General features: G+C 40.6%; 1 protein-coding gene across 1 annotated transcript in view; it reads right to left on the bottom strand.

Moving 5' to 3' along the window:
* The window catches only part of PROM1 (prominin 1), a gene marked incomplete at both ends in the record, with an annotated part of 51,440 nt that extends 27,368 nt beyond the window's left edge, over window positions 1-24,072 (bottom strand). Inside the window, 4 exons of the mRNA XM_084266620.1 lie at window positions 2,443-2,654; window positions 4,134-4,160; window positions 7,604-7,662; window positions 23,853-24,072. Coding sequence (XP_084122746.1) covers window positions 2,443-2,654; window positions 4,134-4,160; window positions 7,604-7,662; window positions 23,853-24,072 — 518 coding nt within the window. The remainder of the gene's footprint in view (window positions 1-2,442; window positions 2,655-4,133; window positions 4,161-7,603; window positions 7,663-23,852) is intronic.
* Window positions 24,073-25,370: the final 1,298 nt, after the last annotated feature.

Raw genomic sequence — 25,370 nt, forward strand, 5'->3', positions numbered from 1 at the left:
CTTTTTCCTATTAATACTCTGTACCATGCAATTCCAAATCAAGGAAAGACAGTTTGGACCCATATTTCCATACCATGGACTGAAAAAAAATTAAAAGTCCAATGACAAGACAGAAGAAAAAAAAACCCAACAAAGCAGCTCCTGCTTCTGGTTCTTCAAATTTCTGATGCTTTGGCTGACAGAACACAAGAGTAGCTGGCACTGCAAGAGAGGAAGATGCAGAATGTACATTTAGATGGTAATCTTGAAAAAGTCCATCCACTAGAAATCCTTCCTGTTCTCTCCAGCAGCTGTCTGCACGTACATTCCACTGGAGGGCCTTTAAAGCAAAGCTCCACAGGCAGACATGCAGGTTCAGAGTACTCCAAGATGTGTGCCTCACTAAATACATCTTCTGAAGCAGCACAGCCCTTGATCCATGGCATTCCAATCACCTGACAGGAGTTTGGGGGGCATACACCCAAAGGAGTTGGGAGTATGCCCCCCCTCAGTGCTACTTGAACTCTTACACTATACCTGAACAATGAGGGGACCACCTTAGTGATTCATGGCACATCTTGATACAGCCCTGTATTACCAGAGATCATTCAAGTTTTCATTCTTCTGGCTCTGCCATACGTATTTTACTTACATAAACTAAACTCTTCACAGCTTAGGTATGCAGCTGTGGCAGAGTCTTTGACATGTGGTTATGGGAAGAACAACTACAGTCTTCCACCTAAATTGAAATAGCTTCATGCTTTCTCCAGGTTTTCTGTTGGAGCAGTGGCTACCAACAAGACTGTCCTTTTGTGTGTCAGTATAGCAGTAAGCACACTGACAAGGGCTTAAATAGATCCAAGCGCAGCATCTTCTCTTCCCTTGTGAAAGAAAATCCAGGAAGGGCAGCAGAATCCTGCTTTGTTCAGAGGAGTACTGGAGACCTGAGCATTCTGTCAGGCTGGGGTCAACGATATTAGCCTTGTAAAGTCCTATCTTGCCCTGCACAGCACTCACAGCATTAGAGACTTAGCCAGGGAGTCATATGAGATTATCTCCACCCATGGAAACCTGCAGACACAGCTCAGGCCAACCCCTCCTGTCTGGCAAGAGGGTAAGCATCTGATACTCCTGATACCTTACACACAAAAAAAAAAGTAAAAGAAAGAAGGATGTTAGAAAGGCAGTTTCCCTAGTCCTGGAAAGCATGTTACTAGGGATCACTGGCCAGTTATGACCTGGAAGAAGCATTTGCCAGTGCTGAGTACAAGAACAGCTGGCAGCAAACAGACAAGGTAGAGAGACCAACAAAGGGGATAATTTTTCTGCTGACAGACAACATTCTTCAGAACAGAACACAGCATTCTGCAACATGGTGTAAAGAGCTGGCAAGCCCTGTGTGCTACCCTCTGTTTTGGCAGGCTGAGAGGTAACTTAGTATCTTATTTTCTTTGAGGCACCACTGTACTATGAAGAACTTTTGTCCTGTCATCACAGCAGGGATACACCCATCACCTACAATACCATTCAGCTTTCTGGTCTTCAGAATACTTGTCATGTTTGTAAGTGATGCCTGGGAGAAAGCATGTTCCCATCAGCATGGTCTACACTTGAGCACAGGCTCAAGTTTGTCATGACAAGTTTGGTCTCAGTTTGTCATGAAACAGTAGAAAGAAAAAAAAAAAATTCTAGATTACAGTGAAGTCAAGTCCCAGTGGATTGAACAGTCACACAGTCTAGATCAAAAGATCTGAATCTTTTCTATTACTGCAATCATAAAATAAGAACAGTGGGGAGGTGAAAATATGAAGTTGAGGGAAAATAAGAAGCCTAGAAGCAAACAAAGTATTCAGAACAGATTCTACAGGGAAAAGTCTTGATTGCAGCCCATCATTACCTGTTACACACCCAGCACAGAACAGCAGTGTGCTCCAAGCACCAATAGTGCAAAACCATCACCAAACTCCAGGATTTTATAGTGAGGGCACTGCATGGCTGGAACAAGTCAGTGACCAAAATAAAATCCTTTATTTTGAACTAATAGGAACATCTGGCGAACAGGAGGTCACACAACCGCTTCTCTCACCAGTACTACACAGTACAAACAGCAAGGCAGTATGGTGGCCCTCCAGTTTTCTATGGGATGGTAACTGAACTTAGGACAAAGTACCTTACGTTCATAAGTTTAATGCAACATTCTGCAACTGCCATTCTGAGACTGACAAAAGCTTTATTTACCAAATTCAAGCTTGATTTTTTTTGTTTCACACCTACATTCCTTCCAAGTGAGTACATAATGACCTAGCAATAGCAGCAGTTTTATAATGCAATCACATTTTCTATATTAAACAACAATATCAGTCTAATAAAATTGTTTCTACACCTGTGGGCTAATACAGTAACATTGCACATGACACTGCAAAATTAGTGCTATACCAAGTTTCATATCGTTCTCTGTATTACACTTGCCTTATTATTAAAGAAGCAACAAAAAGAAATGTTGCAAAACAGCTCCTCTGACAGTCAGCATTTTTCTTCTGTCTTTGGTGCATTTCCCCACCACAGTTGTCACAGCAACGACACATACAGAAGCAAAGTCCCACAAGAGGCAGTAACAAAATAAATAGCAATCCCAAGGCTGCGGAGACTATAAAACCGATTTCATAGTAGATGGCCTGTAATTCAGACAAAAATAGTGGTAATAGCAGATATCACACAGTAACTACAATCAATATAGAGCAAATACTTTAAAAAAATAAATATCAAACTACAGACTAAACCATCTACTAAGTTACTGAGGTTATGGAGTTGGTGTATTTTGTCGATAATTGACAACTTTTCTAACAAAAAGATACATAACATGGTAGGTACTGGTAGCTAATAACTATTTAGCTACAATACTATCTAGGTAAGCTACAGGAGTAAGAGCTAAGAGAAAAGTATATTGACACAAAACAAATGTGAATCAGTGCGATTGACATGGGTGAAAAGTGAACACATTTCATTTCCTGGACCACATCTGTTTCCAACAAGGCTCCACAAATGTCAGCAAGGCTGTCTAGATCAACACTTCATCTGGGGGGTGGGAAAAAGGCTTAGCTTGTTCTCATTTTTAATCACTTATGAGCAGAAAGATGCGAATGAACCATGATGGGAAGTATTCACTGGATGATCGATTGCAATGGAAGAGTTTAGTCCAAACTCCTGAAGTTAAAACTGCTTAGGGACTGGAAAACATGAAAGAGTGGATTTTAAGCTCCCTCAGGTAAATACGTTTATTCTGCTGCCAAACAGCAAAGCAGCAGCAACTAAAAGGATGTTTTCAAAGGCTGGGAGCAGTGAAAGGGAACGATGCAATTCAATACCCTAACTAGCTCTTACTGAAAGCGGTGCAAGTGTGCCAGGACCAAGGAGCTGGGCCAGGCAGCCCTGGCACAGCCCTACGCGAGGCAACACGGCTTCCAGGGGACATGCTGTGACCTGGCCATGCTGCTTCCCTGTGCTGCAAACACAAGCCAACATACCCAAAATCAGATCAGGCATGTGTCTGTGGCACAGAGATAGACAGCACAGTGTGGGCATGCCCCAGTAGTATGTCTTCTCCTTCCCAGCTCCAGGACAATTAATGGCCACACTGGTACTCTGAGTGCTCTTCGGTTTTACCAAGCCGCCAGCACAAGGGCAGCTTGGCAGCAGAAGGCTGAGGCTGAGGCTGTGTATTGTCCTGCAAAGCAAGTTAGAATTTCTCACAAGCTATCAATCATGCTCCAGTTCCAGCTTTGCTGATGCCCTTCCTAACAATCCCTAATTATTAACTGATCCAAATGCAGCGACCATCACCATTCGCAGTGTTGCAAATTTCTGACCTAATTACCCATTTTGCAATGAAACTTTTTATTATTATTGACAGCTGGTTAAAAGCTGTCATCCCTTCTGAAGAATACAAACTAAATGCTTGAAGAAGAAAAAGAATTACTGTTTTATCTCTGTGATGAACGCTTCAGGAATCATTTGACAGATTGTTTTTAAATAGGTTAGATGGAAACCAACTATTTAAAATAACATTAAACCAGTTATGGATGTTTTAATAGAAGTAATGCATACAGACAGGGTTAGTTTCTTTTCAAAGCTGTACATCTACCATAAGATATTACCTGAAGAGTCAGGACAACATTTTCTGGCTGTGGAAGTCAAAACAAATGGAGAATGTGTATAGCACACAGGCAGCATGCACAAAAACAAATCACGTGAATAATGAGAAACAAATCATGACCAAAACAATTAACAACACAGAAACAATAACAAAAGAGCTACTGAAGTAAAATAACACCTAGAAGCACCATTAAATAATTATGGAACGATACTTACAATAACATACACAGATAATTTCTGGTTTCCTTTGTGAGTGAAAGGAATCTAGGATTTGTCCAACAAATGTTTCTATGTTAAAACAACAGACCAGTTACATCCGTACTGAGCATCCGTTACATCTAATTCCCAACACACCTCACAGAGGAGGAGGCCAGAGACTGCATCACTCTGTGGTTTAGTGATTTCTTCATGAATTCCACTTGTCATGACAGATATGATATCCCTGACTAACTTTTCCTTTTCATTGCTTATTTTGTCAGCTTAATCAGGGATATTAACACATTACTCACAAAATTCACCCTCATTTTAATCATGTAGAGGTTTATTGTAAATTATTCAGAAGAGAGACATTCAAGAAAGGTTGAGGAAGTATATTTAACAAGTTCTTAACAGTTTTCCTGTCTGTAATTTTAGAAAAACACTGAAAACTAAGTATTCAATGACGTGAACTTCAGAATAACCTAATTTCCCTTTTAATTCCACAGTGGAAATAGAATTTCTTATATCTTGTATGACAAGTTCACAGCTAGTAACACTTTCCCTTTTCTTGTAAGCAGAAAAGAAAAAGGAAGCAGATAAAGTAAAGATGGCAAGACCTCTAAACCCAAAGTCTGATGTGTGAGAATCAAAAACGCTCTATTTTTGTCAGCATCATTCACATCTTTATAAAACTTCTACCATAGAATATACTTAATTTTTTAAAAACTACTATAAACTATACTTTTAATGGGAGCTTACCCTCCCTTATAAATCTGATTTTGAATGTTTTAAGCAAGTGTGTCTCCCAGAAGGGGCAAAGCAATGGCAGCAGCAATGAGCTGGCTCCCCCTGAGCAGGCACAGCAGCTGCGCTCAGTTGCTGGGCTGTCTGGGCAGACTGCTACCCCTGACAGGGGACAGGGAGATGTTGATGGCTAGAGTCCAACTGGGAACACTGAGGGACACAGCTGAGAAGCAGCAAGAGCCTCCTGGGTCACTAACACAATCTACAAATAGGTTAAAAAAACAAATAAACAAACATAGAGAGGAATGACAGCAGAAATTTAACAGGATACATATGAGAAGCAGATTTCCTGTTCTCACTACTGAAGAGCTGTTCCCAATATTTGGTGAACAAGTCACCTTCTCACATGGATTTACATTTGCTTCTGGAACAATGCTCCTTTTTGGGCATGATGGTGTTTTCTTCCCTGTGTTTCCTTTCTTAAGTATATCAAAAGAGTAATCACACCCTTTATCAATACTTTTACTAAGCAAAGCAAGCTTTTCCAGTGTCCTCTGAAGACCTGGGTATTCTCAGACCATCCTGATAAGATACTTTCTGAACTCATCCTAGTCTGAACTCATTCTCCCTGAATTTGAGTGATCAAAACCACAGGCAACATTTCTAACTACTTACCTGCACACTCCTTCAGTGACATTCACACTCCCCATCCCCACAAGAAATGCCTCAAGGGGCACATCTACAGCTGTGCTGGCCTCTACACAACCTCTCACTGATGCTTCTGTCTTCTGAGAGACTTTCTACTTGTCCTGATGTATTTTCCTTTTACAAATTTGTTTTAGTTTTGCACTATATTCAGGTCAGAATTAGGACCTGTAAACAGCCTCGATCTGTTCTGCTTCTTAAGTCTACCTAATATTGCATTTGCCACCCTATAATCATCGAATGGTTTGGCTTGGAAGGGACCTTCAAGACCACCACATTCCAACCCCCTGCCATGGGCAGGAAGACCCTCCACTAGACCAGGTTGCACAAAGCCTCATCCAACCACAACTTCTCCGGGCAGCCTGTGCCACTGCCTCATCCCCCTCACAGTAAATAATTTCTTCCTCATATCTAATCAAAATCTGCCTTCCTTCAGCTTAAAGCCATTCCCCCTTGTCCTATCACTCCATGCCCTTCTAAATAGTCCTTCTCCAGCTTTCCTGGAGGCCCCTTCAGGTACTGGAATGGTGCTATAAGGTCCCCCTGAAGCCTTCTCCTCTCCTAGGTGAAGAAACCCAACTCTTGCAGCCCAACTTCATAGGAGGGGTGCTCCAGTCACCTGATGATCTTTGTGGCCTTCCTCACGGGCAGGTCCCTATCTAATCACACAGCATTTTAGCTAGTGTCTCCACTACACAGGATTGCAGCAGACAGTCTCACATTTCTCACAACTGATGTATTAGTTACTAAACACTATAGTTGCACTCACATACAACAGCTATGGTCTCACAGTTTTGCCCAAGGACTCCAAATCCACCCTACATTCCTCATTAGGTGTGCAGGCACAACCTGTGAGGCACCACCCTCAGAGCCCCACCTAAAAAGTACATGGAATCAGTAAGAGTCACTTTGTGCAGCATAACAATACCCACACACTTGGATGTCATGCAGAGGTATCAAGCTACTGGAACAACAGGATCGTTGTTGGGGAAGACACAGAAGCACGAAGCTTTCCCTCTTTGAATTCCAAGGTTATTTGGGTCAGTGCCTGCACGCCAAGTGCCACGCTCAGCTTGCTGACAGGTATACCACACTGCAGGGACTACAAGCAAGTAGTTCATTATGAAGTGACTTGTCCACTGCATGGTCATGAGTAAGGTTCCTACTGCAGGAATTCCATCAGCAATTCTGCTTCAAAAATAGGTTACTGTCCTTGGGAACAGCCTAAAATCAGATGCACATTGTATTCTACCTTCTCTTACTACCACATACCCCTAAGAATTTCAACTGCTGCAGGAAAAACACAAACCTAAAGAGTGAATGGAAAAGGCCCTAAACAGGATTAGTACACTATATAAACTAAAAAATGTGTTATAAATATGCTAGACTACAATAAGTATGCTACTTCATTTCATAAAGGCACCAGAACCAGCAGATAAATTCAGCTTTTAGAGAACAGCTAACACTAAACACGAAGGCTGAAGCTGTAATGGTTCTCTCTAAGCATTTTAAAAATAAAAGCAGTATTTTTCAATACAAAGAGCCTCAAATCTTTGTGCAACAGACACCACAATCACATTACAGACGGAATTTATAAGTGAACCTTAACTATGCATAGCTTCTTTACAGGGGCTTAGAAATTGTTCTTTGTAGTATTTTGAAAGGTTTTGGCCCCCCATTTTGTATGAAATCAGCAGACTTATACACACATTTCATTCTTGCATCCTGTTGTTATAGCTTTACAATACTTTCTCCCATTTAAGAAACAAAACTGAATTTCCAAGTTGTCTTCATTATTCTATGCAGACACAGACAGACAATTTACCTTTTGATAATCGCCCTGTGTATTTCCAAACTTCTGCTGTGCTAATTTTCTGATGAGATCTGAAAATAAGCAAGAATATTCCAGAGTTTTAAACAACAGAAATGATAAAAACAGGGAAAGGAGAGTGGAATGAATTCTACTGTTAAGGTAGCGGAGATGAAGTTAAGAACAAACACCAACAAGATAGGCAAGCTCTTAAGTGTTTCCATAAACTTGTCTAGTAACAGTATTTTTAATTAACAGTGTATTTTATGAGCTCACAGGAAGATAACCAGGTTATCTATCAATTAATCAATTCCCACTGAAATAAAGCAAAGGTTTTTCCAAGGTCATCCTTGGTACCATAAAATCATTATTAAGAGTTAATAATAAACGTACCAATTACTTGGACAATGTTCTGGATAACAGCTTTGCTTCAAGTTTATTCCAAATACATACATATGTTTATACACAGACACACACAACCCATTAGATACATAATGTGCAAACCAAGCATGTTAGTGATGACTTCTTGACTGAAGGGTACAAGGAAGAAGGCCATTATCTTGCCAACATTGCCCCAACTTTTTCTTTCTTCTGGAACAACAGACCTTGTATGGAACACCACCAAAACAAATCAGAAAGCCTAACACATGCCAATTTACTATGTGTGTAGCTTCATCTAACATACTCATTTCTAGATTTTTTCACAATATAGACAAAATACAGCAACCACCAGAAAAAGAAAGTAGGAATTTAGCATAAACAGTGCCACTTAACACTACAAATATCATCTCACCACACCAGGTTTTTCCAGTAAACCCCAGCAGCTGCAAGGAAAGATCCCCTTTTTGAGACATCAACAGCCTACCCTTATCAAGGTTTCTAACAACCCCATAGGAACTGTTCTGTGAACTGTGGCTTCCAGCCACTGCTGTGACACCCACCACTTGAAGAGGGGCACCAGCAGCTCTGCAGACCCACTTCTTAAGAGGACATCAGTGGCTCCAAGTGCGCTCCATGGTAGGCTGTGTAAAAGCAGGTGCATTTTGATACTTGGGAGAAATGACTGACTGAACTTCTGGTCTCCTCTGATGGAAGAGGAAACATACTAGGAAGGAGCACCCTGCACCTCAAGGAGAAGCACTCTGCCCTGTCACATTCATTCAGAGCTGGACTTCACGGTACCATTGCCCTGTCAGTGTCCCCACATACAAATGAACATACCTAATAAAAACTTCCAATCAGTTACCTATCCTGGGGATCCATAAAGGCCTTGAAGGTTCAAAGCTGACTGTCCATCTCCTCAAAACCCAAGCCCTCTCAAAATTTATCGTAGCACCCATGAAATACGTTCAGTGAGTTCACAGAGGCTGTGATCTCACTCTTCTGTCATCATGCATGTGTCTCAGGAAAACAAGTCCCAACGCCAGCAGCACCCACAGTCCTCTCTCTCCAACACCCTGCAGAGGTAACATGGACTCAACTGATCTGCACATTGAAGAGAACCTGAAGAGAACTTCACAGAAAAATGGGTCCAAGGAAACAAAATACACAACAGCAAGGTGACAATTGCTATTTTAATGTGCTCCCTGCAAGGAAGCTGCAGACAGCAAGACTGCCAATTTAAAAAAAAAATTCATTAAATCTGTTCATATATTACAGGAGTGTCAAGCCACAAATCATCCACAGACAGAAAGTGGAATTTCTATGACACAGAAACAGTGCTAGCAGGTAAGAAAAGACTGAACCCCACAATAATGAAGTAAACCCAAAACATATGTAGAATGAGTGCCTGGGAAGAATGATAGAGTTATTATCCCTGCAAATCCTTCCAAGGGAAGGGCACACACCACTGCATGAGCAGCACACAACTGACCCACTGCTGCAGCTGAGATCTCCCACACTGGGACCAGCAGTCTTCCCTGTATCAAGACCTTCCCAGGCAGCATCTGTGGGAGTTTAAGCAGCAATGAGTACAGCCAAGTAAGAGAACTACTCAAACCCCAAAGACTTAGCTCACACTGGTTGTTAGACAATTCTTTTCTTCTTCAGCAGGTGTAATACTTATTTCTTCTAGTTTATATCTATATACCTACCACATAAATAATTTTAAGAAATGTTGGTGCATGGAATATAAATGCAATGAACTTTCTCTACAGCTACATGCCTTTTAGCAAGCAGGAAAGTGGCTAAAACCACCCTCTTGTTTACATATTTATTCAATCATTTAACCCTGTATGCCCACACACTGCAAAACAGCCACTGAAGAGAAACTTCTACCAACTGAAGTGAGAATGTGATGGGAAGGAAGAAAAACAGAAATAGCTTACACATTCCTCAGTGATCCTCAGATGGGGGGGTTGACTGCCCAGGATGCTGTGGCATCACTGTCCTTGCTGCTACTCTGAGCTGACCTGCCCTCACTTCCAGGCTGCTCCTAACTCAGAGGCTCATCTTGCTTTGCAAAAGGATTGGATCCAATGACCTCCAGAGGTCTCTTATGACCTACACAACTCTAAAGCTATCCTACACTCATCATGACCTTTTATTATAAACTATTTAACAGAGGAATGAAAACACTACCAGAAAACATGTAAGAAAGCTAAATTTTATTAGTGACAAAAACTCCCTCTGATACATTTCCTACTGTCAGGAATTGGTACAAGATCCCATTTTAACAGCATTAGTCTTTCCTGATAAATAAAAGTGGAAAGACTCTTCTAGTTGAGTGTCTGTCCCCATCATAAAGTAAAAAACTTCAACATTTCATGTAAATGTTTACATACATCTATACATGCATGCATATATACTTATGGACATCTGGATGTATACATAAAACTACTCAAGAGAAACACAGGATGGTTTAGGCTGGAAGGGACCCCCAATATCATCCAGTCCAACCCCCCAGCTCAGTGCAGAGTCAGCCACAGCAGGTTACCCAGGGCCACATCCAGTCAAGTTCTAAGTCTCTTCAAGGAGGGGGAGAACAAACAAGAAAGGCAGAAAAGCCTACTCTGATTACTTGTGATATGCTTAAATTGCTCAGAATGTTCCTGATTCAGAGGTTTTTTTATTTATACTGTTTCCATAATTTATAGCCTGGCAAGTCAAATATTGACAGAAATCAACCTGAGTGCACTATGACAAACTTCTGCAGGAACCAGCATTTTCAACATGCCCTTGAAATGTAAAGGCTCTAAGGCTTGTTCCTCAGAAAATATAATATGCTTTAGGTTTATTATAAGCAAGAAAGCCTGAAAACAGGTACAAAAAGTTACACAGCAATTGAATAAATTAAATAATGATAACAATACATGTTTCACACATAGCACAGTGGCCACTAGTATGCAGCCCATTTTTCCCCTTAATTTTCCAGCACGTGAGATTTCCCAGCTGAACAGAGATTTACTACTGACATTACTTTGCAATGACTTTTCAGAAGTAACATAATGCTTCAGGGTGTTTTTCTCACCAGGCAGCACACAAGTGACTGGCCAGCCTCTGCCATGAATTCACTGTTTCAACAGCCTTCAGTATCAACTGGATTAGACATATTCCCAGTCAATTCATTTGAAATGAAACAGGGAAGTCTTATATATTCCCATCAAAAACAAATTTGGAAAGTGAGATTACCTGCAGCTACTTCCCCACACGTTTGTCAGCATGTGTGGTTTTGCAGCATCAAGAATCTCCCTGCCCCTTGCAGAGGGGTTGGACTAGATGATCTTTAAAATGTCCCTTCAAAGTCAAATTACTCTATGGTTCTGTTATGCTTTACACACCCTGAGAGCAACCAGCTACCACTGCAGCACTTAAGGGTTAAGCAGGAGAACATTCTGCACCAGGTACTGTACAAACACAAGCATCATATTCTCAGGTATGGCCACACTGCTCACTGTAGCAGTGAAGAGACCCCTCAGCTCACATGTAATTCAGCCTAGGATTTTGGTTTACTTCTGTGAAGCATCATGCTTCCTTAGCTAGGGCATCTCATGTCTAGCATCCAAATAAACTTTTATTTAAAGCTGAATTAAGGTAACTCTGTCAGCATTGAGACAGTTGTGTGGAGTACCACCCTGAGGCTGATTTCTCTTTCAAATACAGAAGTGCTGGGAAGGTGTGATAAAAAGTGGCATCCTCTATTTTCAAATTAACAGGATTACTTCTGAAATCTCATCTTGACCAGCTGCATACATTGTTTCCCAGGACCAATAATCCAAGGCTTTAACCCCAGTGATAAAATGTGTTCTCTGCTAAAGAGATTTACCTTGTGAGGCTCATTTACACGGCTAATTACATTACTGCTTTGCTCTGTCTCCTTCCTGCTCTCATCACACATGTGAAATGCCATCTGCCCTAGTAAATCTAACTAGCCAGATGTACTGCTAATTTACCAATGCAATTTGTGATGAAATATTAAGCACCTCCAGTTAAGAAAACGTTATTACCAACTCTTTCATTGTCTGAGCATTGTATACACATGCTCAGTATCTCATTACCCAGGCAGGAAAATGAGGTTAGCACTATGCTTGCTCTTTAGAACTGCTCTACAGCAAGGGACAGCAAAAATAATAGAGGTTTAAAAATAAGCTGCCTGGCTGTTAAGTACCAACATAAATTAGTTACGAGTTCTTCTGCCAAGGCAGCTTTTCAAATCTAGGTGACAGGAAAAGAGTTGGAGCAAAACCTTTGGGAATGCTGTGCTTCCTCTTCACTCAAGCCATTCCATTGAGCCAGTTCAGTTATAGTGGAACTCCAGCATTAATCAAATTATGGCAGAAATTAATTTATCTTTTTAATGCACAATATAACATATTAAGCTTCTATTCTGAAAAGGACTTCGAGCAAACCAGTAAGAACCATGACTGAACCATTCATGTCACACTGGATTGAGATTTTTCAGGACAACAGGGGAGAATTACATAGATAATATACATGATAAATTAATAGCTGCTGTAATTCTAATTCATAAAACAGCATTCCATTCCCTTTTCCTTCATCTATAATACAGAGTCAGAGCACTACAAACACTCTGAACAGTTCAGTGTCAGTTTGACCACTAAATAAGCAGTAGTAATTAATCTGAAATTAATAAATTAAAATTACTTAAAGCTTGGGTTTTTCCCTAATTTCCTAATTATGACTCAGACTAATGAATAGCTCTTGCAAGTCCAAGAAAACCAGGAAAGCTATATTAGCCTTTCAGAATTCAGAGAGAAAAATCTTTCAGGTATTTAATAACAAGTTTTACTGCAAATTCTGTTTATTGACGTTTTAAAATACTTGCTTGGACTTGAGCAGGGCCTTGGTTGCTTCCCTGAAGTTAGCCATTAACCTTTGCTATGGTCAGATTCAGGTCCCACCAACAGTGGATAACCCAGGGTTACCTCTGCTCCCCTTTACCACCACTGGCTACCTCACAGCACTGTTCACTCTTACTGTCCCTAATCCTGCACATATCCTTTGGCTCTGGTTCCAGTGCAGAGTGAGATTAGAGTTTGGTGATGTTGATAACCAAAGAATCCATCACACCTGTTGGCGCAGGTACTGCCCTGATGCGTTGCCCATCCCATGCAGCCTGTCCTCTTTCCCCAGGGAAAGAAGGAAAAACTCACTTTGTAGGCTAAGTGGGAAGCCTCACTAGATAAAGTCTTCCCACAGAGTACTAGGAAGACCAGGCTGGTTCTGCTTCCACCCTCCAGCTCCTTAAAAGAGGCCGTTCTGTCTCTCTTCCCTTCAAACACAACTCCCAAGCAATACAGAATCACAGATACCTACCTGCCCTTGCTCCCAAAACCCAATTGCCTTTGTAGAACTGAGAAAAGAAAGTGTGGTGGTTCAGCCCCAATCAGTGGCTGAGCACCACACACCACTCAGCCCTGCAGGAAAAACAGAGCAAGCCTCTGTGGGTTGGGATAAGGACAGTTTCCTGACAAGAGCAGAGGAGAACAGAAACAACCCAGGGATATTTCACTTACCCCCGGTGATAACAGGGTACCTGACTGACCCAATGATAACAGGTAACAGAGGAGTGCTGCGTGATGCAGGGACTGACCTAACACCCTAACAGTACTCAGGCTGCCCTAGAGGCACCCAGAAGCACCCCTCCCTAAACAGCCCCTTTTATGGGGGAGTGATGTCAGGTGGTGTGAAACAGCTCAGGCTAACTCAGCTCACCTGGGCTGGCTGCTTGGGGAGGGGAACTCTGGCCTGGCCAGAAGCAGGACAGCAAGTAAGAAAGGAACTTTGCTGCTGTATCTCACCACTGACATGCAAGATGAAGCCCTCAAAGCTGTCATTCTACAATGGCTGGAAGAACTTGTTTGTATGGAGGTAAAAAATGACAAATACATACGAAATTGTTTAAGTATTTTAACTTCTAATCTGCTACAGTAACCTGTCTTTTCACCCTCTTCTCTCTTCAATAAGCTGTTTCGTTTGATGATGAACGTGACCATTTTGTCCCTTCCCATTCTCTGAGTCCACATTGCTTAATTACATGCTGAAATTATGTAAGAGAAATAAGCTTAGTCTCAAAACCCAGCAACACATAATGACAAGCAAAACCACAGTAAATGCATTTTTAAGGTCTCAGAAGACTTGGAAAGCACATACTGCTTTATACACAGTTGAAAGGACAAGCTACTAGACCACCTAGAAATGAGTCTTAACTTATACTTGCAGTGAACAGCAACATGGGGGGGGTAGAGCTGCAGTATGAAGTAGGTAATGAAGAGATGAACACCTATGTGCAGGATTGAAACTGTTGGAGTGGTCTAAACAGGGTGAGGCTAAACCAGAGTGCAGGTAAGACTATGCATGATACAACTGCTGAAGATTAGGAAAGCAGAGCAGCAACAGCTGCCTAAGGAACTCTGACATCAAATTAAAGGACTCCTGCTTTGGACCCTTCCTGACAGAAAACAACAGTGATCCACTGAAGAATTTATGCAGCAGTGGATCAGGTGACAGTAACGGTCAATTAGCTTCCCTCATCCAGACAAAAAGTTCCCCAATTTCCCAACAATACGAATGAAACAACAGAAGCTTTATAAATTTTGCTTCAAGGCTGTTACTAGCCAGAAAGACCAAACTGGTAATTTAAGTCTTCCACAGAAAAACCTCACGGTTTGGAGCTGCCCCAAATCCTGAGTTTGTTCCTTTAATGCAGTCACATTTTCTTTTTAGGCACATTCTGCATTCCATCAACGTGCACAGGCAGCATTAAAGAGCCTGGTCAGGAACAGATTTGAAGAAAAAAAAAAAAAAGAAATAGCCACAATATTGACTGTTACAGGACACCTAGAATGAAAGATTTGTCCTTTGAAAATAACCTTTGCGGGAACTTTCTAGTTGTTCTTTGCTACAAAGAAAGGTCTGTTCTTGCCCAAGTTTTAGGAAAGAAAAGAACAAAAAGAGAGAAGAGAAGCTTTTAGAAAAATCTTTGCTCAGGAGGCCATAATAAATTTGCATGCATGATGCAGATAGAAAGCAGAAAGCTTTGAAGAAGTATTCCATACAGAAAGTGAAGTCTCTCATTTCTGAAGGCAACAAGACTTCTGTAGCACATGGTTTGTGCCACAGCAGCTATTTTTTGCTGCTTACTTTCTTTGCAGTAGCCACCTAAAGTTCTCCTTAGGCCACCATCTGGTAAGGATTTACAACAGATTACAGGCAAAGATTTAACTTGGTGCACTGTATATGCTTGCCTGGTTTAGCTCACTGCTGAGACTGAGCAACTTCTCACTAGTGTGGGTTGTGTAGACATACTGGATTTGTAACTGATCAAAATAGTAAATATTTAGACTGTATGAAAACCCAACATTTTTCCTATTTGCTTTTCTTCCTGAGAAGTTGCTGTAAACTGAGAAAAGCACAGAAAACAAATCTCTTATATTGTGTAACTTGAATTATTGGATGTATGAACACAGATAATCTGAGAACAGCATGCTGGAAACTTGCTAGTACCAGCTTTTACTTATCTCAGTGACTGGTGTTCTGGCATCTTCAGAGATTCCTCAGAATTCCCTGTTTTCCCATTTCTGCAAGAGACAGTTCTCCACCTATGTTTGTTAACTGTGCCATGCATGTGGCTTCAAAGTACTGCAGAGATCAATAGTTCACTCAAAAAAAAAACATCAAAGCAAAAGTTGCAACTCTGAAGAAAGTTAACTGAGCTTCAAGTTTGTACTTGTTTTGTACAGGTGCATCCAGGCATCTTTCAGCTCAATTAAACAAAGCTATACTTTGTAGCATAAAAGAATATTCACATTCACAACTGTGATCACTGTTTAAAGTTCACAAAACCAAAATAATTGGGTATGTTTTCAGATAAAAGAAAGATCTTGACTATGTTACAATACAGGTCATAATATAATCACGTAACTGTTTTTAGATGGGAAATACATCTGCATATTGCAAAAGAGCATCAAAGCAGGTTTGTGGGGGGGTTTTGTAAGTGGTAAGCTTACACTAAGATGTATGTACTGACAAGATTAGTCAGCTTACACTTACAGTAGCCCCTATCCACAGCAGCTGTTTTCCCTTCTAGCAAGATAACAACTCACTTGTGGGAAAGGACCAAGTTTACTCAAAAGCTTTCATACCAATATGGAAAGATATAATACTGCCAAAAGGATCACAAAACCCACTAAGATCAATACCTGTACATTAATTTTGCTCCAGCAACCTGTGAATAGTGCATAGTCACTTAGAAGAAAGCATCACTTTTGTTAAGACAAGTTAAACAAAGCATCTTGAGAAGCAAAATAAGGAGACAAAGGGATAGGAAAAAATTTATGCAAATTCTCAGTTTTCAATGTATTAACCAATGAATATGAATGCTGTGGAAAGATGATTTGTTGCAAAGATCTATCAAATTCTTATTGCTTTGGCTGACATCATTCAAAAAATGCCATCACTGAACAAGACCTAGGAGTCTGCTGCTTTGTAAATGATGAACTAAGCAAATTGTCAAACAAAAATGAGTGTTAGGCTAATGTTACCTAATTCAGATGGTCAGAAACAAAGAAAAGAATCAAACAACTCTTTTCCAACAACAGGCAGTATCCATACAGTATCTCGCATGATTAACTCAAAATGCTTCCTAACAGCCAAGATGATGGCAGAATTGAGAGATGCCTTAGAAGCTTGATGAAAACATTATTCCTGTAAGTTCAGTGACACCCACACTCCCCCCATCAGTTCCATGAACTAGAAGTTAGAAAAGAGAATCAGGTTCAACAGTACACAGGTAGATAAACTTGCAAAAATCAAATGGAGGGGGAGGATAGACAGCAGAATAGAGTCATAGAATCATCGTGGTTGAAAAAGACCTTCAAGATCATCAAGTCCAACCATCAGCCCTACACCACTTTAACCTCTAAACCATCTCCCAAAGCGCTACATCTACCCAATTTTTGAATGGCTCCAGGAATGGTGATTTCAGCACCCCCCTGGGCAGCCTGTCCCGATGGTTAAAACACTCTTTCAGTGAAGAAGTTTTTCCTAATATCCCATTTGAATAGTTGCTATTTGTTAAGCTAGGAAAAAGTTATGAAGCCTCAGCAAAGTGGCCTGAATACCCATAAGACATCTGCAGTCACAAGTAAGTTTAAAAGAGGGTCACACATTACTAGAGGACATGGCTGACCTGAAACCTATTCCATCCTACTTCTCACCATGAAAGATGCTATAGGTATGCTCTGGGAGTCTCAAATGCTTTTAGTGGTTTGGATTTCCTGACTAGTCACAATACTACCCGACATTTCACATCCTTCCCTTCCTTGTATTTGGCATCCTTGGATTCAGCACTCAGAATTCATTCCCTGCACATCAAGGCAGTGAAAGCTGCTGATCAGATCTTTGATTATACCCTGTGTCTCTCATAAATGTCCATACACAGAAAAAGGTCAGGACAGTCTCATGCATTGCAATGCCTGGCACTGCCCATGCTGTAACTATTAGTGGTTTCCCCAACCAATTCAGTACCTTGCTCAGAAAATGCACAACCCATTTGCCAGGAGACACTCCCAAAAACCAGAAAGGACATGCCTGTCCAATCTGAGAGGGATCAAAAGCAATTTAAGTTTGGGAAATATGAGCTGAGTTTCAATACCCATTTTATTTATTATTATACTCTGGTCTCCAAGAGGCACTACTGTCCAAGGTGCCCTGCAGCCCACTGGCACAGCTGCCTGTGGTAACGCCACTTCTGAACACCCTGCCCACAGAATGCAACCAACTCCCTCAAACTCTGCTTGAGGTTCATTTTCATTAGTTTCTCTCTTCTGTCCTACCAGTGTTGAAATTGTGAAGCTGGACTGTCATTTTCCAATTGTTGTCAAGGCATGTTTTTCCTCTCCCAGGCACAGCTGGCAGGCAGTGTTACGCCAGATCAGGGTGAGCACTGAGGACAGCTGTAGAAAAGGGATTCCAGATGTGTGTGCAGTGCAAGGCCTTCAGATGATCGCTTTGCTACACTGATTAAAAAAAATAACTTGCATATTTTACACATACCTGTCTGCAAAAGAAACCCCTTGTTTAGGTAATCCAAAAAAGTGGGCAGGAGGACATTAGAAGTGTTCCTGTTTCCAACTATAGTTTCACAGAATCATAGAATGGTCTGGGTTGGAAGGGACCCCAAGGATCATAGAGCTCCAACCCCCCCTGCCACAGGCAGGGACACCAACCTCCAGCCTGGATCTACACAAGGCTGCCCAGGGCCCCATCCAACCTGCCCTTGAAAACCTTAGTTTCCCAAAACAGCCTCCAGTAGATAATCTGTATAAACCTCCCCTCCCTCAAACCTTGATCTCCTCCCTGCCCACAAAAACATCCTTTTGTCAAGCAATCAGTCTGCAGTTTGGAATAGTTCTGGGAAGAGGGAATTACTCCTCTGACACTTCAGAAAATGAAAAAGCAGGCCTTAAATCTGCTTCAGAAGCATTTTTAGAGTGTCCCTTGTTTACACAGCTATGTGATCAAGTCGAGCATCTCAAATTCCCAGTATTAAATGAGAGAAGATTTTTTTTAAACACTATTTCCCTACATGTATACAAGTGGGCAGAGAAGGGAGTCAGCTAGTTTATCTTGCTTTTTCCTACTACTCCATATTCTCCAGTATTTCCAGTGTTGAACACAAGAAATTTCTTTCAATGTATACACCATATTAGCAAATAAAGGAACACTATAAGTCCCCCAGTTCTACCTAAACGGCACCACCACTACTTGCTCTATGTAACTTGTCACTGAAACCTGCACACTTCAGCTACTGCTCTAAATTTACATCACAGCTCTCACCATAGTGTTGGGAAAAAAAACCCAAACAAACAAGAAAACCACCAACCCAAAACAAACCACCCACAGACACAAAACAACTAGCTAGGGGGATGTGCTGAAAGGCACTGACTCCACAGCTGACTTGTCATTTCACAACACAGCTTAGCCAGTCTAACAGGGGCAGGTCTTGCTCTTCATCTCAGTCCCCACATCAGCAATTCCCTGGTGCTCCCAACTCAGCCACAGGACACAAGCTGTAACAAAACCAACTCCTGTGCACAAGGTGGCAGCTGTCAAACTCTAACTCAGAAAAAGAGAGTAGTCCATCACATCAGTGCAGTTCCAAAACAAAAGACTGAGATTTCACACAACTGGAAAAACACCAGAGCACCTTATGCTGCTGAACAGCAGCACCTGCACATGGGTCGGAGCCAGAGTGCAACCCTGAATTTCAACACATGCTGGTGCCAACACACCTAACGCTCCAGGTTAAAACCTAAGGGGCATTGCCAGCTATGCATAGCTGGGCTTAGCACCAGTCTGCAGTATCCAGACACAAGTTTGGGGGGTTTCTGCAGGAGAGGCGTGGAAGATATATTCCCAGCAGGAAGCAAAACTAAAGCAGACACGTACAACCAAGAATGAAATACTTAGAAAATGCAAAGAAGTCGGTTTTACACAAACACAGAGAGGAAGGCTACGGGAATTGTCTTGAACTCAGAAGAAAATATTCTGACTCACTGATTTTAACTGAGGGGGTGATAAAGTGTTGCAATTATTTGCTTTAGAACGTCACATCCAACACAGCTAATGTATTAAAAAAAACAAAATCAGTATCCTAGCAGCTCATCAAATCTACCTACATCAGGGGTTTGCATATGCATTTTCTACTACAGCTATACTATCTAGAGATACTGTTTATTTTCACACTGTTAAGCAATTCTTTTTAAGTGTTAAAATGTTTTAATTGCCGAACACACTCATGTGCACTATTGATTGCAGAGACAGAGAACACAAGACCCACTTGTAACCATTTGTAGCTACTTTAAAGGCCACCCAGGTAACAAGAAAGGAAGACCAAAAGGGGTCAGAGCTGGGACTTTGCATTAAAATAGTCAAGTTCTGAAGCTCAGTTTTATTGTTGAACAAGTGAGACTCCACCAACAGAAAGAATTGAGAGGTGTAGTCTAGGTCTAAAACCAGCTTGTTCCCGTTCCTTGTAGGCAAATGGCACATTCATACCATGTTTTGCCTGGAAGTACCTGCATTCAACAGTTGGGTTTTATCTTCAAGTTTTATTCCCATTACAGCAAAAACAGGGTTATCCAGAATAAAAAGCAGAAGCTGGAACAAAGCAGTTGTAATGTAAGAGGTACAGTCATCCTGCAATATGTTCAGGTACAGTAGAGTGAGATACACAAGCCTGCAAGTTTTTGTTGTCTTTCACCTAAAAATTGGAAAATAATGTTTATTCCCAGTTTGTTTCCTTCATGAACTCTTCAGACTTTCATTAGAAGACACAAACTGTGAAGCTGAAGGCTTGTTGTGCACATCCTGCTGGCAAGTGGAATCTCGGATTAACATCGTCTTACTGCAACTAACAACTGGTTTCCATGGGAACAAAGACAATGCCATGATACGATATTCACTGCAGCCAGAGGATCACACTGGCCATGCTCTGCCTACACCAAGTTCACATCTGAAGGTCTCCAGCACAACAGATGTGTACTATATCACAATCATGAACTTACTTAACTTTATTAATAAATTAATGCTTTGGTTTAGAACAAATTCTAAGCAGAGGAAAGCCTGACAGCTTACTTTGTTAGATGCCCTCTTAGCTGAGTGATAGAAGCAACTTGTAATTTTCCCATTATCATCTACTTCTTGGAAGCAGTGCTATTAACAGGAAAGGATAATGATCCTACACACTCCTCAACAAAAGAAGCAGTAGCATCATCATCTCCACTTTACAAACAGAGGAACCAAGGCACAGCAAGTGACCTACTGGGCTGCAGGTAGCAAACCAGTAACTAAACACTCCAGTGCATCATTAACTCAAGCTGGAGGCTCCTCTCCTGCCTAATATCTTACACTTGGGAATAAATTCCCTCCTATCTATACCAACACATCATCTAAAAACAACAGTGTTTGGTGAAGTTTAAAGCAGAATCTATTTGCTCTCAGTGAAACAGTGTAATCGGATATCTTAGTTCACTTTTTTTAAACTAACTTCTTGCCACATCCAAAGAGCACAGTTCTGGTCCTAAGTTGTTCTAAACTGCTGGATGTTGTCCCTGTTCTGTTACTGCACTTTACGTGAGCACTATATTTAATCCCACTAATAATCTAGGTTTAGATTTAATAGGTCAGTTAAGATGTACATCCACAAACCAGAAACATGAACAAATTCAGAAGTAAATAATTACTCACTTGGATTTAACTAAAAAAAAATATGCAACAAGCTTACAAATTATTTCTTGACCTTTTCTTTAAGTGAAGTGATCCCTTCCAACTTTTAAGCAACATGCAAGAACATTTAAGTAAATGTTAAGACTTATCAGCATGCAAATGCTTCAAGAACGTCTCCCAAAGACTCTGAGGTACTTGATATTTTGTTTTATCATAACAATATAAAGCTCATACTTGCTTTCTTCTTAAAAGACCGTATTGGGACTGAAGGAGTATGAATGCTACACTGTGACATATCTGGCTCCAACACAGTGCTGCTGCAAACCAAGAAATTACTTGCAAAGGCAGTGATATCTGCATGCAATTAGACAGTCCTGTCACCTTATTCCTCCCAACCAGGAGTACTAACAGTATACTGAAACATCAAATATCAGGTACTTCCAAGTATGAGGAAAAAAAGACTAGTAAGATCAAAGGTCTAAGTGATTGATGCCAAGTCTTCGATACGAACCCCGCTTACATGTTTATATGCAATATACTGAGGCATCAATCTCAATCTAATTCCTCTGAAGCACCAGGTCAATCACAACGACAAAATTTTGAGCCAGAAACATCAAAAAGTTTGTTTTCTGTGCCTATTTCTGACTACAGTTATTTTTATCTCTGAATCAGAATTAACTCCATTTCCAGTTGGCGGGTTAAAAAAAAAAGAGAAAAAAGCATTTCACATATATAACTACACCATTAATACATTGAATGTGAAAATAGAACAGCATATGGCAAAAGAGATTATGGGGATTAACCAATTAAATGGTATGACTCAAACTGACATGATCCATCAAATCTGTGTTTTGCAGTGAGGTCTGTGGGGGAACGGGAAAAGGACTTCACCTGATGCAAACAAAGCCAAACTCCTAAAAATAACTGATTAGGCAAAAAGCTCAGCAAGGAAGGAAGAAGAGGTCTGAGCTGTTCAAATGTTACAAACTAGGAGCAAGTAATTTACTTCCAGATGCCTCTTTTCTCTTTAATGCTGAATTTCACAACACCTACTTGATGTAGAGACTACTAGAAGTAGTCTTACAGGGCTAGCTATAATATTGATTGTAAATTCTATATTCAATAATCATTTACATGCTTAGGGCACATAATACTAAGTTTGACATACAAGGTTGCAGACCAAATTCCTGTTAATATGAAGACATGTTAAACAAGTCACTGAAATAGAAGTTTCCCCAATTTTAAGAGAATAAAATATTCAAGCAGGGGTTTAGAAACAGGCTGAAATACAGATGAATACAGATGACAATCCTAACATAGCAGGTCTCAGAGAGAGTTAAGTAGCTCATTTGTGTATTTAATAGAAGGAAAGAGGCCACAAGAGATACCTGTAAACAGTTATTCCAGAAGGTGACATTGCTGTCAGCTTCATGCTGTTGTCCTCATTACACCCTGTGTAACACCAGTGCAGAAGACACATCCTACTGGGGTGTCACTCTCCAGGTTAACACCTGGGTCTCCTTGCATTTGTTTAAATAGAATTCATTCATTCAAGTTCAAATGAGCTACTTCTTCCACAGTTATTGAAGAAATGTCAAGTCTTCAAGCAAATAATCGTTCACAGGTATCACACAGGTACTTGACCAAGGAATTTAAGACTTCATATTACTAAAAGTTTTTATACATGAATTGAGAGATGTACTAAAAAATAATGTGTCTTTTATACACAATTCCAGCTAAACAATCAAATGGAATAAATTACCAACCAAAGCCATTCTTAGATTTTATTAAGACTTCACTATGATTTTAAATGCCAGCCTTATAGAAGAACATTAGCATTTTCTTTTAATAACTAAATGAAAGAAAAGCATAATGGATAGTTGAGGCAGCTACCACATCCACAAAGACACAGAGTTCCCAAAAACACCTCTTAATCAATCCAACCTAAACAAGCACACACTTCTCTGGTATCGTAACTATTTGCTATATAAGAAGGGACAATTTCATAGGAAATGAAAAAAAAGACCCATTAGTCCATAAAAACCCCAGTTTCAATGCCTAACTTTAGCTTACAATGGAACAAGAAGTTACACACAGCTGCAAAATGGAACTGCTCTTACATAAAACTTGATACAGAAATAGGGAAATGAATGAAATTTATTTCAAGGTGTGCAGTTTCCAGTTCCCAGGCTAAACCTCACAGCATGACAGCCACGTGATTGCTTATCATAATACACAAATATATTACTAAATAGAAGCACAAACTGCTTCGTATCTCATGCTTCTGAGAGTGCATAAGAAAAAGTTTCAGCTAAGGAAAAAAGCCTCAAATGCCTCAATAGCAGCTTTGAGATAAATAAGCAACATTCTGTGAATTTCATCAACATTTTGATTATCAACTTCCTTTCCACTATGCCCAGCAGAAAAACACTTTTATATGGAACTGTACACATCTGCAGACCAGAATTTATGCTACTAACAAAGCCCTTCATGTTATTTACTTCCACATACAATAGAATGAAGGCATCAATAACAAACCTTTATTTAAAAAAAATAAAGTAGTTTATATGCTTACCTTGAGGAAAAGGATTTGGCTGCACTAAATACAGGAATGCATGTACTATTTTAAACAAAATTCCTATTGGCCCAGGTTCATGGTATGCACCTGTATCATACGTCTTGGCTGGTACAAATCCAAAATCCAAAGTCCCAGGAGGTGGTTTGTATATAGGCTGTACCTCTGAAATAGTACTTCCACAAAACAGTAGCAGCAGCAAACAGAGTTCCACAGCCATGGCTAGCAGTATTCATAAAATTGGAGGTAGAGATATTTGTCCCACTAAGTCTAGAAGTCTTCAATACATTCACTTGGAGGTTAGCTTTCTAGTCAGCAGAACACTGGTTCACACCTTGCTTGAGAGTGGTACAGAAGCCTCTTCTGGAAATGACTCAGCGCACCATCCCTGGCAAAAACAAGAAAGAGCACATGAAAATGTGTGCAAACAGACAGGAAAGTGCAAGATAATCTGCAATCTTCTGTGGAAATTCAACTTAACAACAGTGGTAAAAGCAAACCAGACAGAATAGAAAGATTGAGGCTTGTGAATAACGTGATCTACTACATACCCTGTAGTTGAAAGGAGAAAAATAATTATGCATAGTTCCAGGTCAGTGAGTTTTCAAAAACAAACAGAGCAGAGCACTGGGACAGCTCCAAGGGAAACAAAAATAAAGGAACAATATATGAACTGCACTTCTGACAATATGTCATGTCACAACAGTTACACAATGCATTTAAACAGCCACCTGACCTTACCGTAGTTGGTGGAAGTTAATCCAAGTCATATCCTGCAGCTTCTTTCTATGAAGCTTTCAGTAAAACCTTCTAGTTTTAATCTATAACCTCCTTGTGGTACATAGGACTCCACTTTCATGCCCTGCTTATGACCTAGCAGATAGCAGCACCCTTCTGACACCTCTTTCACAGCTAAGGTCACAGATTCCACCTCAAGAAAGAACTCACAAACCAAGCAAAGCTTCACCATCCTGACAGGTGACAATGAGCATCCGTAACTACTTCCTATCAACTCAAACTGTCTCAAAGCTCTCTTGGAACTGGAAAGCTCAATTCAATTTTTGTTCATAGACTGCTAAAGCTGAGAGGCATTAAGATAACTCTGTACACATGTTTAAGAATGTTCCAAATCTACAAAAAAAATATTTTAAAAAAAATACAGCAGTTTAATCATCCACCACTTGAAAAAGAAACAGTATCACTCCCTACACTTCCAACCAAACACCTTCATCTACCTGGGGCTAGGTAAGACTCCTCCACTTCTGCATGGGCCATGGTGGTGTCTAAGAAAACAGACTGAAAAAAACCCAAACAAAAGGCAACCCAAAAAACTTCTGTCCCTTTCTGACTTTAGAAGTGGTACATACTTGACCACTGTGACTTTCCCTCCCATCAGACTGGCTTATCTTATACAAAGGTATTTGGTGATCGAGCAGCGTACCACTGGTGAGGGTGTCTGGGAAGACACTGCCATGACACAGCACCCACTTCAAACTAGGGGGCACCCAGCACAAGCTG

The sequence above is a fragment of the Gallinula chloropus genome, assembly GCF_964237585.1.
Source record: "Gallinula chloropus genome assembly, chromosome: 7".
Lineage (NCBI taxonomy): Eukaryota > Metazoa > Chordata > Aves > Gruiformes > Rallidae > Gallinula > Gallinula chloropus.